The sequence below is a fragment of the Dromiciops gliroides genome, chromosome 2, assembly GCF_019393635.1.
Source record: "Dromiciops gliroides isolate mDroGli1 chromosome 2, mDroGli1.pri, whole genome shotgun sequence".
NCBI lineage: Eukaryota > Metazoa > Chordata > Mammalia > Microbiotheria > Microbiotheriidae > Dromiciops > Dromiciops gliroides.
The window spans coordinates 312,007,448-312,022,460 of record NC_057862.1 but is presented as its reverse complement, the minus strand read 5'-3'; the positions used below and the strand labels follow the sequence as shown (position 1 = coordinate 312,022,460).

General features: G+C 39.3%; 1 protein-coding gene across 4 annotated transcripts in view; it reads right to left on the bottom strand.

The window, feature by feature from the left end:
- Positions 1-15,013, bottom strand: part of ARHGAP26 (Rho GTPase activating protein 26) — a 518,996-nt gene that overhangs the window by 346,713 nt on the left and 157,270 nt on the right. For all 4 annotated transcript variants that reach the window (XM_043983690.1, XM_043983687.1, XM_043983688.1 and 1 more), the window contains exon 5: positions 14,312-14,413. In XM_043983690.1, coding sequence (XP_043839625.1) covers positions 14,312-14,413 — 102 coding nt within the window. The remainder of the gene's footprint in view (positions 1-14,311; positions 14,414-15,013) is intronic.

Sequence of the window (15,013 nt, the reverse complement as noted above, 5' to 3'; positions counted from 1 at the left end):
CCTAACCCCTATGATGTGCAGGGGATAACTGTACGTGTTAGGGGAGGGTCTAGACCTATGATTTTACTAGTTACAGGAACGCTTGCTAAGGAAACTTCTTATCTTACCAGTACAGATCAGAGCGCTGGAAGGAAGAAGTAAATTGAAATCCAGCCTCAGACACTTTCTAGCTGTGTGTCTCTGGGCAAGTCACTTAACCACAGTTTGCCTTAGTTTTCTCATCTGTAAAATACCCAAAGGTATTATGAGGATAAAGGGATATAATATTTGTAAAGTGCTTTGCAAACTATGTATTATTTTTTGTTGTCTATGAATGTGGGTGGTTTTAGTTTTGGTTTTGGTTTTTTGCGGGGCAGTAAGGGTTAAATGACTTGCCCATGGTCACACAGCTAGCAAGTGTCAAGTGTATGAGCCTGGATTTGAACTCAGGTCCTCCTAAATCCAGGGCTGACGCTTTATCCACTGTGCCACCTAGCTGCTCTATGAATGTGTTTTAAAGAAATTTTGATACCTTTTTCTTGTTGTTCAGTCATTATTCAGTCACATCTGACTCTTTGTGACCCCATTTGGGGTTTTCTTGGCAAAGCTACTGGAGTGATTTGCCATTTCCTGCTCCAAACTGAGGAAAACAAGATTAAGTAACTTGCCCAGGGTCACAAAGCCAGTAAGTGTTTGTAAGCAGATTTGAAATCAGGAAAATAAGTCTTCCTGACTTCAAGCCTGGCACTCTATCCACTGAGCCACCCAGCTGTCCCACTATGTGTATGTATATGAGTGCCATACTCACAATTAGAAAAAACTTACCCCTTCTTAGCCAAGAAATATACCAAGAAAGGGAAATCATCATTTCTCACTCTAGCTATATTCACCAACTGTATACACACACACACGCACATATGCACACATGTATATGGCATTAAGAGTCATCTGGAGAATTGAGAGGTTTGTCCAGGGTCACACAACCAATATTTATCAGAGGAAGAACATGAACATGAACCCAGGTACAATTATATTATATTATGTAATATTATATTGTTATTATAGTGCAATATTATATCATGTTATACTATATGATATCCTATCATATTCATTTAGAAATAAATAAAAGCCTGCACCTGATAAATTGTCAATTTTCTTTCAGGACTAGTAATCATACTACTTCTTTCAAATACTAATTCTTTCATTGAATCCTTCAGATTCAATGTCCATATCCTTACACCCATGAACACATACATTTTGTGTGTGTGCCCACAAACTGAGATGTATCTATGTCACACACAGGACTTTGAAATGTGCAAAGTGGTTTATTCTCCCATTTGAGCATTACGACTACCTGGAGTAAATGGTACCTGAATTATTATACCCATTTTAAAGATAAGGAAATGGAAACTCAGAAAGATTAAGTGATTTTTCCCCTGGGCATACTTCTAGCATTGTCAGAAATGGAATTTGAACTTAGATCTGTCTGGACTACACATAGCCCATACATACATACATACATACATACATACATACATACATACATACATACATGTGTGTATGTGTATATGTGTGTGTATATACACATATGCACTGCATAAATGTAAAACTATGACTTGTTCAACTGCAGGCATGCAGGTATATATATATATATATATATATATATAAATACTGAAAACACAGGTAAAGAAAGCCAACTGGGAAGAAGCCACTGACTAGAAAGAATTTGGAATTCTTCTGGCCAAGAAATAGACAAGACATAGACAAGAAATAGATCAAGACTGGTGCCACATTCCCTGACTTTTCCCATGTATGGCACATTGAAATGATATTTCAAAAATAATTTTTGTCAGTCAAATTACCATTTTTTGATAGCAACTATTGTTCTTAAAGTTGGAAATAAATAAATAATTGTTCATTTTTGTTGTCCTACAGGGAAGTCACTGTAGTTTCTATAACATATTCTGATGAGTCAGACAAAGGAGATCCCCAGTGAGAGACAGGCTATTTATCGTACACTAGCATGGTGTTGTGAACTGATCCAACCACCAAACTGGGTGCTATGGATAGAATCCTGGTCACAAAAGTCAGATCCTGCCCCAGACTCTTACTGGCTATATGAATCTGGGAAAGGGTCAGGGTCCTCATCTGTAAGAAAAAGGGATAATAATAACACCTACCTCATGAGATGGCTGTGAGGGTCAAATGTGTAAATTTTAATGCATAGTATGAATGCTAGCTATCATCATCATCATTATGGAAAGCAATCTGGAATTATGGCAAAGAAAGTGACTAAAATGCCCTCTGACCCAGAGATTCCACTCCTTGGCACATACCTCAAGGAGGTCAAAGACCAAAGAACTATCCTCAATACACCAAAATTTTTACAACAGTATTTGTTGTGCTAGCCAAGAACTGGAAACAATGTCGATGCCCACTAAGTCGGAAGTGAACGAATAAACTGTGGTACATTATTGTAATGGAATATTACTGCTCCATATGAAGCAATGAGTATAAAGAATAAAGAGGAGACTTCTGTGAAATGATGCAAAGTCAAGTAAACATAAGCAAGAAGACAAGACATAATGACTACCACAATGTAAATGAAAAGAACAACAACAACAACAAAAATCAAAGATGAACACTATATAATTATAATAATCAAGTCCACCTTAAAAGAAAAGATAAGAGGGACAGCTAGGCAGTGCAGTGGATAGAGTGCCAGCCCTGGATTCAGGAGGACCTGAGTTCAAATCCAGCCTCAGACACTTGATACTTACTAGCTGTGACCCTAGGCAAGTCACTTAACCCCAATTGCCTCACAAAGAAGGGAAGGGAAGGGAAGGGAAGAAAGAAAGAAAAGATAAGAGAACAAATGTTCCATCCTTCTTTGACTAATGGTGTGGAACACTGCATTTATTCGGAGATTCTGTCAATGTGTTTGGTTAGTGGCCCCCCTCCCCTTTTTATTCTTTGTTAGAAGGGATAGCTCTCTAGGGGTGGGGGAAAAGGGAAATGAAAGTCATGTCAAAACAACACTATCAATAAACCTTTTCAAAATTTATATAATTTGTACAAATATATCGTAATTGTATAATTTATACTAAGCCTTCCCAGTCTCTCAAAAGAAAGATCCCAGAAGTAGAGTCCAACTTTTTGCAGAAATACCAATTTCATGATCTGGCTAGCTGTATGAGTTGCAATTCCCACCATGTTAAACATTAGAAGATGAGTTTATCAGTGATGCTCTTGAAGAGGTCAACTCACTTCAAACAATGTTAACAACTTCTTCCAAGAATGTACTTAAGAGTCTGTATATAAGAGCTTGGCAAGAGAATACTAAGAAAAACAGAAAGGAAAGGTCATAGCGAATCAAAGAATCTAACTTAGAAGGGACCCTAGAGATTATATGCTTTAACCCCTTTGTTTTATCACACCGCCCCACAATCTGTCAGCTATTGCTACATTCACATTTCTTATTGCCACCACCCTCATCCCGTCATGACTGGGCAATTATGATAGCCTGCTGGCTGGTCTCCCTGCCTCAAGTGTCCTCTCACTCCAGCCCATCTTCTACGCGGCTTCTAAAATGATTTCCCTAAAAAACAAGTCACACACAAACACATGATGACTATTCCCTCCAGGATAAAACATGTTCCATCTAGCATTTAAACCTCCTGGCAATCTTGCCCTTTCCTAGTTCTGCTGCCCGCCCCCCAACCATGTACTCCATACGGGACTCCTCACTATTCTTCACACTTAACAATATAGCCAGTAACCTCTGTCCCATCCCTGGAATTCTCCCCTCCCCAGCTCCTGGCTTCCTTCTTTAGACAGCCTTTCCTAGTCCTCCTTCCCTCCAAGATCACCCTCCATTCATAACACACATATGTAGGTGTTTGCATGCTGTGTCCCCCAGTAGAGCTCCTTGAAGTTTTTGTCTTTCTTTGTATTCCTAGCACTTAGTATAGCACCCAAAATACAGTAAGCAATTAATAAATGCTTGTTGACTGACAAATGAAGAAAGTAAGACTAAGACATAAGAAACTACTTGGCCAAGGATACACACATCCATCATCATCACCACCATAGCTAGGATTTATATAGCACTTACTTTGTGCTGAAGCAATGAGCTGAATACTATACAATTCTTATCTCACTTGATCTTCACAACAATCCTGGGAGCTATTATGATCCCCATTTTACAGATGAGGAAACTGAGGCAAACTGAGGGCAAATCATTTGCCCTGGGTCACACAGCTAGTAAGTGTCAGAGGCCACATCTGAATTCAGGTCTTGCTGACCCCAGGTTCAGCACTCTACCTTCTGTGTCACCTCAATGTCCCTAAAATGTAAAATCAGTATTCAAACCCAGTTTCTGACTCCAAAACACAAGATCACAGGTGTAGAGTTAGAATAAGCCTTATACATCATCTACCACAACCTCTACATTTTAGAGAGGGAGAAGGTCATACAAAAGCAAAGCTAGGATTCAAATCCAGGGCTTCTGACTCCAAATTCTGACTCTTTTCTCTTCCACTGAAACAGACCTGTTTATAAACACTAAGAAATAAAAGGGAAACCCATTTAAATGCAAACAAATATTTAAGAGAACTGTATCACAAAGTTCACAATCAGACTCCATAGGAGGGCTCAAACCTATCTGTTTTAATAACTGTGTTGAGAGCACTTCAGCAGGGCCAATGCGATCTCAGTCAACATCTGCTAACACTGTCTTTAATCTCTTCACAGTAGGAGCCCAATTCCCTCTCGGTTATTGGCACACATACCCCCTCTGCTGTACACCCTCCCTCCCTCTCTCCTCCTCTATTCCTGCTGACTATAGCACTGGGGAGAAATTTTTTTTTAAGGCATTCTGCACATTTGCAAAATCCTAAACCTCAGGGTGGGAAATACCCTATTCCTGCAGGGATGGAGCCATAAGGAAGTGTCCTGTAAGCAAAAAGAGACACAATCCATTATAATTCTAAAGATCAAAGCCACTTTAGCATGCAAGATTCCCAAAGGATGCCATGAACCTTCTTCATCCCTTTCAATTTGATCTGCATCCTAGGCCTTTTTATTTTATTTTTAATTTACGGAATAAAACAAGCATTTCCATAATGCAGTACAATTTTTAAAAAGATTATACACAAAACAGCAAATATACTATGCACAAGTTGCTATTCTTTGTATATTTGAAATATACAACAAAATTATCAAGTCAATTCCCCCCCCCCCCAGACTCCTACCCTAAGAGATGGCTACCATTAGACAGGAGGGAGGGAGGGAGGGTGTGTGTGTGTGTGTGTGTGTGTGTGTGTGTGTGTGTGTGAGAGAGAGAGAGAGAGAGAGAGAGAGAGAAAGAGAAAGAGAAAGAGAGAGAAATATTATTCTATAGATACTTGTATTTATCAGTTCTTTCTCTGGATGCAGATAGCACCTTTCCTTTATAGTTGATTTGGTTTTTTATAATAGATAAAATAACTTATTCACACAAAGTCATTCTTAAAACAATATTGCTGTTACTGTATACAATGTTATCTTGGTTCAGCTTATTTCGCTCTTCATTATTTCATGCAAAGTCTTTCCATGCTTTTCCAAAATCATTGAGCTTATATCATTTCTTATAGCACAGTAGTATTCCATCACAATCATATACCACAACTTGTTCAATGACTGGACATTGCTCTTCCAAAAAGTAGCTACTTTTTTAAACCGCTCATTTTTTTAATCCAAATCAGTTATCTCATCATCAGTCCTCCACCTTTGAAATAGTTATGAACAAGACAATAGATGGAATATAATGCCTACACAAAAACGAGTTACTCTTATATGTTTTGACTAGAATAAAAGGCACTGCCTAAATTAACATCTGCATGTATTTACCCTGTTAATTACTTTGTAAATCTCAAACTAGGAATTCTCAACACAATTTTCCAGATTTTCCTATAAGAAGACATTGATTTCTGTATTTCTGTAACCTTAAAGGAACCAAGGCTCATTTGAAGCCCACTTAGTTGCAAGATATCTTGTAGAAAGGATTTTTACACAGGTACAATTCAACTGGATGGTCTATCAGAGCGCATTGGATCCTTCCACCAACACTGTGAAATAGATGCTATTATTATCTTCATTTTACAAATGAAGAAACTGAGGCTGAGAAAGGAGATTATATGGCCTGGGAAATATAGTTAGTTAAGTATCTGAGGCAGAATTTAAACTTGGGTCTTTCCAAGTCTATCACTCCTACCCTCCATGCCACCAAGGTGTTTGAAACGGAACTTAAGGGTTAGAATGTCCTTCAGAGATCATCTTGTCCAAATTCCTTACTGGAGGCATGAAGCCTCTCTGGGCATCCTTAACAAGCTTCCTCAATTGAAATACATGTGATGCTTTCACGTGCTGCCACTAGATGGCAGTGGTAACCAACAATTCTGCCAAACAATCTCAGAAGGAATTCTTCCACCTTTGTAAAAGGGTCGAATGAATTGCCTCTAGAGGATACTGTCATCAGTGTCAATATCGTGCTTTGCCCTGAGGGGGCAAAAAATCTACCTGTTCTCAGTCAGAGATTCCCTGGCAGACTAAACAACATTTCTTCCCTTTGCTATCCCTGAAGACAATAACAATTAAGAATAATTAACATTTATATAGGTGCTTACTAAATAAATGTTTATTGACTGAATGACTGACTAGCACAAAAATATTCCAGGCACTGTGCTAACTGCTTTACAATAATTATTTTACTTGGTCAATACAGAATTAGTACTCTGAATAATCAATGTCCTCTTTGGACCAGATGATGGATCATCCCTATCATCACTTTCTCAACATCTTTTTACTCACATCCATGATGTAGCTAGGCAGAGGCAGCTTGGTGGGACAGTGGATAGTGCCCTGGACCTGGAGACAGGAAGATCTGTGTTCAAATCCAACTAACTCCAGCACTTAACAGCTAGGGTAACCCTGAGTTTTCTCATCTGTAAAATGGGGGTAATAATAGCCCCTACCTCCCAGGGTTTGTATGAGATGATAATATTTGGAAACAGCACTTTGCAAACCTTAAAAGCACTAAATAAATACTAGTTATTATTATTATAGAATTGCTGATCGCCATCCAATTTCTTTTCTCTGTTATATCAACAAAACACAGTCTGAGAACACTTCTACTAATCCCTTTGTTCCAACAAAAGGAAAAACAGAATCACTGCTTTAGAACTGGGAGGGATCTAAGATCATCTAGCCAAACCCTCTACCCCCTTTTATATAGGACAATGTGGAGGCCCAGAAAAATGAAGAGACTTGGCCTAAGTCAACGCAGCACTAGGCTTGGAATATGAGGAGCAGCTGCCACACAGTCAGGGGATGAGCTTGACTAGACAAGTACTAGTTATCACAAAATGGAGTTAACTCAACCTCTCTTTTTAGAGAATCATTTTAAATCAAACATGGACCTAGCATGATCCCTTGAACATATAAAGTGAATGTTTTATGTTTGTTGCCAGAAGATTTTTTTTCAAGTGTAAACATGTATTTGACAAAGATAATTTACGTAGAATGAGATATTTGTAAAGCTCAGTGCCCAGAATACGAGAGGTACTTAATAAATGTTTACTCCCTTCTCCTCCCTCGATGCTAGCCTTAAAGCACTATATAAACATTAGCTATCTTTTTTTTTCAACATTTGTTTCTATAAGATGTCTAGTTTCAAATTTTTCTCCCTCCCTCCCTCCTCCCCAAGACAGCAAGTAATCTGATAGAGGTTATATATGTACAATCACATTAAACATATTTCTGCATTAGTCATGTAATGACAGAAGAATCAGAGCAAAAAGGAAAAACATCAAAAAAGAAAAACAACAACAACAAAAACAATAGAAATAGTATGGTTCGATCTGCATTCAGATTCAACACTTTTTTTTTTTCTGGATTTGGAGAACATTTTCCATCATGAGTCCTTTGGAACTATCTTGGATCATTGTATTGCTGAGAAGAATCAAGTCTATCGCAGTTGATCAACACACAATGTTTTGGATACTGTGTACAATATTCTCCTGGTTCTGCTCATCTCACTCATCATCAATTCATGCAAGTCCTTCCAGGTTTCTCTGAAATCCGCCTGCTCATCATTTCTTATAGCATAATAGTATTCCATTACATTCACATACCACAACTTGTTCAGCCATTCCCCAAGTGATGGTCATCCCCTCAATCTCCAATTCCTTGCCACCACAAAAAGAGCAGCTATAAATATTTTTGTACATGTGGGTCCTTTTCCCTTTTTTATGATCTCTTTGGGAAAGTCCTAATAGTGGTATTGCTGGGTCAAAGAGTATGCGCAGCTTTATAGCCCTTTGGGCATTTTTTCAAACTGCTCCCCAGAATGGTTGGATCAGTTCACAGCTCCACCAACATGCATTAGTGTTCCAATTTTTCCACAACTTCTCCCAACATTTATTATTTTCCTTTTTTGTCATATTAGCCAATCTGATAGGTGTCAGGTGGTACCTCTGAGTTGTTTTAATTTACATTTCTCTAATCACTAGTGATTTAGAGCATTTTTTCACATGGCAATAGATAGCTTTGATTTTTTCATCAGAAAATTGCCTGTTCATATCCTTTGACCCTGTAGCAATTGGGGAACATTAGCTACCTTCATCATCACCGTCACCATTAGTAATCTAAAGAGTAATTTGGGCCAGCTAGGTGGCACAGTGGATAGAGCACTGGCTCTGGAGTCAAGAGGACCTGAGTTCTAATCCAGCCTCAGACACTTAACAATTACTAGCTATGAGACCCTAGGCAAGTCTCTTAACCCCAATTGCCTCACCAAAAAAACCAAATTTTTTAAAGAATCCTTCACTGGTTGTCCTGACCAGGAAAAGGCTGGTATATCTAGGCCTGGAATTAAATACTATGAACCTGAAAATGCTCACCCTACTGTTTCTAGCAAGACTCTTCTTACTGGGTCTTTTACAGTCGTCTAATATATTTGTTGTTCAGTTGTTTTCAATCATGTACAACTCTTTCTGACCCCTTTTGGGGGTTTTCTTGGCAAAGATACTGGAGTACTTTGCTATTTCTTTCTCCAGCTCATTTTACAGATGAGGAAACTGAAGAAAACGGGGTGAAGTAACTTGCCCAGGGTCACACAGCTAACAAAGGTCTGAGGCTGGGTTTGAAGACCAGGTCCTCCTGACTCCAGGGCCAGTGACCTATCCACTGCATTACAGACAGTGCACTCTCAGTACCCAAACTGATGGAGTGCATAGTTTAGAATCTAAAGGAAAGCTGGTTTCAATCAAGTCCAACTTGGAGGCTTCCCCGCGACCTAGAAGGGACCCTCAGAAGCTGGAAACAATGGAGCACAAACTGGCAATTCTACCAAACTGCAAAAATCTGTAAGGGGCTAAAATTCTAGCTAGTCTGTCTAAAATATCTAATGAGTGGTTGCCAATAAATTAAAAGCTTTAGCAAGAGTTAGACTTTTAAACATTTATTAAAGAGAATAAGAATTTCGTGGAGAGAGAAAGAGGCCTAGATTCAGCTATCTCAGGAAGCCCACATTTCTGCTCCACTCTCCACAAAAGTCCTGACGAAAGAGACCAAGAGCACCAGCCTCGCCCCTTCTTCCTCCCACAAGCCTCCTGTGAAACTGGGAACATCCCATCTACAAGCACACACAGCTCCAAGCTAACTGGCAGGTAGTTTTGATAGACAGTATGCACGAGAAAACGTCACTTCCTGATGCCAAGGAAAAGCCCTCAGACGCCTTCTCCTCATGGCGGAGCTTTCCTACAGTAACTCTCTAGCAGGTAGAATCACTCCAATCGTTACAGTCCCCCCTTTGTTTCTTCAAGGAACAAGTAGTGTTTCCTTGATGAAACAGATTCATTGAGCATAAGATCATAGGATCAAAGACAGAGATCTGGAAGCAATCTAGGACAGTCATGGGTTTATGTACAATGAAAAAATTGAAGAAAGAAGCATTTATCCAACATCTGCTATGGGCCTAGCACTGTGTAAGTAGTTTTGATGAACATTACCTCATTTAGTCCTATCAACAACCCTGGAAGGGAGGTATTGTTATTACCCCCATTTTACAGATAAGGAAACTGACACAAACTGAGGTTAAGTGACATGCCCAGGGTCATACAAGTAGTAAATGTCTTTAAACTGGATTTGAACTCAGGTCTTCCAAACTTCCTAACTCCAGGGCCAGTGTTATAATGCACTATGTCTCCTAACTACTTTAGTCTGAGACGAAGGCCAGTTGTCTAAGAAAGAAATTAAGTAACTTAACTTGCCTGAGATCACACAGATGGAAAAGCCAGAACTGAAACCCAAGTCCTCCACAGTACAGTCAGTAGTCTTTCTACAACATTCCATTTTGAATATCCATTATCTTGTTTGGAAACACCCTAGCTAAATGTCAAGAAGCTCCTCATCTGCTAGATGGTTGCAGGATCATGCATGTCCTGGCCACTATATCTCATGTATGAATATGTAGACCATATTCCAACTTACAAAGAGAGAACACCCATCCAGAAGAAATCTCAAGTGTCAGAAACTGTATGGAGGCAGGCAGTTAGCAAAATGCTAACTAACCCTTGTACAGTATCTGAAGGATTACAAAGCACTTGTCTCTCTTAAAATCCCCAACAAGTAAGGTGTGCAGGTATTGTAATCCTTGCTTAATAAGGACTCAAAGAAGGTAGGTGATTTGCCAGGGTCATGCAGCATCAGAAGCAGGACACAGACACAGTTCTGCATCTCTGAATACAGGCCAAGTGACAAAATTGAGGGTGGCATCTGGGAATTAAACAGTATTTACACAAGGAGAACTAACAGCTGACTACACAAATACTGGCTTCAGTACAGTAAAGATCAATGACTTCAAAAAAACAAAACAAAACAAAACAAAGAAACATAAAGGGGTGCAGTGGATAAAGCACTGGCCCTGGATTCAGGAGGACCTGAGTTCAAATCTGGCCTCAGACACTTGACACTTACTGGCTGTGTGACCCTGGGCAAGTCACTTAACCCACCACTGCCCACCAAAAAAAAAAAATCAATGACTTCTGGATTTTATGGATCACTCAGAAATGCTAAAGATTTGTGTGGATTGGTTCCATGCTCTAATTGTGCTGAAGCTATTGTTTCAATTCTCTCAAGGATTCTCTAGATCCACCATTATATCACCTGCAAAAAGCACTTTGTTCCTTCTTTACCTACTTGCCCCACTCATCCCATCCCACTTCTGGGTTCGTTTTTGAACAGTTGCTGGAGTGAAAAATGTTTATCATTTGGTGGCCAAACCTCAGGAACAAGCATCTCTGAACATGGTCAGGATGGTCCTCAAGCAGCACATCGCAGTCCAGCCACTTCATCTATCATCAGGCCCATGCATGGCTCCTGCTCATTAGCAATCATGGCCTCAGAAACCACCAAGAAGAGGAATTGTCCAAACAACCCAACCACATAATGTGCTTATGTTTGAATCTGATTGAACTTAACATTATAGGATTATGGAAGAACCCATAAAAAGGCACTTTACAGATGGAGAAACTAAGGCTAGAAGAGATTAAGTGATTTGCCCAGGGTCACACTTACCCAGGATACATATAAGTGCCTGAGACAGGATTTGAACTCAGTTCCTATATGTTACCTGAGAAGTATGAATTCATTTTATCCATAAATGGCCTTCTTTTCTCCACTAGACTATCTCAAGGATGCAGGAATAGTAGACCTGCTTTGGCATCTCCAACAGTACTGCTTTACACAATAGGCACTCTACTCTTGTTAGAGGATGGTATTTTATTTTGTTGTTGTTTTTTTTCATTTTGTCCTCAAAAAGGTCTTAAAAACATGAATAGATTTGCACAAAATAATGAAGAGCAAAATAAGAAAAAAACAAGAGAATACTATATACAGTAACTGCATTATTGTTTAAGAATAACTTTGAGGGGACAGCTAGGTGGCACAGTGGACAAAGCACTGACCCTGGATTCAGGAGGACCTGAGTTCAAATACGGCCTCAGACACTTGACACTTATTAGCTGTGTGACCCCTGGGCAAGTCACTTAACCTTCATTGCTACAACAACAACAACAACAACAAAAGAATAACTTTGAGCAAATAAGTCAATTTGACTATTATAATTACCCAAATTAACTACAAAAAATATGTACCTGCATCCAGAGAAAGAACTGATAAACAGAATTATATGTAGAATGATTTTACATATATCTATGTATACACACACACACACACACACACACACACACGTTTCTAATGGCAGCCATCTCTAAGGTAGAAAGGGAGAGAGGGCTAAAAGAAGGAAAGACATGTACATTATACAATTTTATTATATATTTAAAAGGAATAGGAAGTTGAACATAAAAGATTTGCAGTTTCATGTGCAATCATCCTTTTTATTAAACTATGTTATGGAAATGTCTGTTTTATTCCATAAACTAAAAATTAAATAAATAAATATAATTTTATGTTTTTAAAAAGACCTCAGTCAATCACAGGATCACAGACTGAGAGCTGGATGCACCTCAGAAGCAATCTAGTACAACCCATTCATTTCACAAAGGAGGAACTGAGAGGCCAAGAGTTTAAGTGACTTGTTCAAGATGACACAAGGTAGTGTAGCAGCTGGGCAGCACAGTGGATAGAGTACTGGAATCAGGAAGATTCAAATCCACTTAGCCATGTGAACAAGCCACTTACCCCCTGTCTTCCTCAATTTCCTCTTCTATAAAATGAGGAGAATAGCATCTGCCTTCCAGGGTTGCTATGAGGATGAAATGAGATAATGTTTACAAAGGTCTTTGAGAATCTTAAGGTACTATAAGCTATTTTTTTAATTGTCATTATTATTAAGTTCTGGGATTTTAACTCAGATCCCCCAATTCCAGCTCTACCTTGCTGCCTGTCCCACACAACCATTCTGGATTTACCCTATGTATTACCATTTCAGGGAAGAGAACTAAGAAATAAGGCAACTGACTTGCTCAAGGATATTGGGAAATTGGTAGCAGGGGAAGTTTCTAACTGAGGGCCCCCTGAAATTATCTTCCTCAGTACTACTGTTTCTGATGAAATCTCTCAGGATAAAAGTAATTATTCATTATCATCTTGTATGGAGGACAGAATTTAGAGATGAGGAAAGGAGTCCACCTTAAGTAAACATTTATGCTACAAGTGGACAGGCAGCAAGGTCAAAAATTCACCATGTTGGGCAGTGAGGTCAAACTGTCATTCCACTTGAAAGGGAACAACCTAAAGACAACACCGAGTTGTGTTCAATCAGTAGCCAAGTTTTGTTGGCTCTCTTTCCCCAACATATCTCATAGCCTTTCCTCTTTTCTACAAACACCACCACCCCAGTTCAGGACTTCCTTAATCAGACAACTGCCTTCCCAGGTCTCATGTTGAAACAGCTACATAGCACAGTGGATAGAGCATTAGGCCTGGAGTTAGGAAGATCTCACTTTTTGCCCTGGGCTGAATAAAATTAAAGAATGTGTCAGACAAAGGTGAACAGCTGCATGGCACAGTGGAAAGACTGTTGTGCCTGGAGTCAGGAAGACTCATCTTCCCAAGTTCAAATTTGGCCTCAGACACTTACTAGCTGTGTGACCCTGGGCAAGTCATTTAACCCTATTTAGCTCAGTTTTCTTATCAGTAAAGCGGGAATAATAATGGTATCAACATTATGAACAGGCAGTTTTCAGGTGAAGAAATCAAATTATCTAAAGCCATGTGAAAAAAATGCTCTAAAGCACTACTGATTAGAGAAATAAAAGATATCACCTCACATCTAGCAGATTGGCTAATATGACAAATGTTGGAGGGGATATGGAACACTAATGTATTTTTGATAGAGTTATGAACTGATCCAACCATTCTGGAGAAAAATTTAGAACTATGTCATAAACTGTACATACTCCTTGACCCAGCAATACCACTATTAAGGTCTTTATGTACGAAAACATTTGTAATATTTATGGGCATGCCATGTCACTAAAAATCTAACAGGACTTGGGGCAGCTAGGTGGTTCAGTGGATAGAGCACTGGCCCTAGATTCAGGAGGAACTGAGTTCAAATCTGGCCTCAGACACTTGACACTTACTAGCTGTGTGACCCTGGGCAAGTCACTTAACCCCAATTGCCACACACACACACACATACACACACACACACACACACACACACACACACACACACACACAAAATCTAACAGGACTTTCCCATATGAAAGATTAAAGTATATCCATGTATTCTCCTGAAAACCAAGACTTTAGATGAGAGCCTTACCTCCTGAAGGTGAGCTTCCTTCTTCTTGGAAGACAAGTTCAAGTGTTTCTCCAAGACCCCGCAATACTTCTCTGTTTCCTTATCATACTTCTTCTTGGCATCCTATCAGAAAAGATAGAGATATCACAAAATGGAGAGAGATTGCAGAGATAAATGCAGCCTTGACTACCATACACACTTAATTCTCCTTCCATCTTCCATTTCTTTCCAACCAGGACTTTTCACAGAGCACAGGAAACCCCAACGTCTATAAAATGCATTCCTGGTCATGAAAATATCATAATATAATCATGTCTACCAGAGCATATAAAAGGAGGTAAAACTAGTCCCCAACTTTTTTTTTTTCCAAGTGAGGCAATTGAGGTTAAGTCACTTACCCAGGGTCACACAGCTAGTAAGTGTTAAGTGTCTGAGGTTGGATTTGAACTCAGGTCCTCCTGAATCCAAGGCCGGTGCTCTATCCACTGCACCACCTAGCTGCCCCAGTCCCCAACTTTTTAAAGCTCAAACTGTGAAATGGACAATACTCTAAGGCTACAGTTACATAGGTAGATGGTGAGAATCAGAGGTAGAAGAAAGGTTCTACATATAAAGTAGATAGGTGGAAAAAGGGAAACTTTTGGGGGACAGAGGAACTATAGCCCAAGGGCCTATATCTATTGTTAAGTCAGACCTCATCTGGGGTTTTCTTAGAAGAGAAAC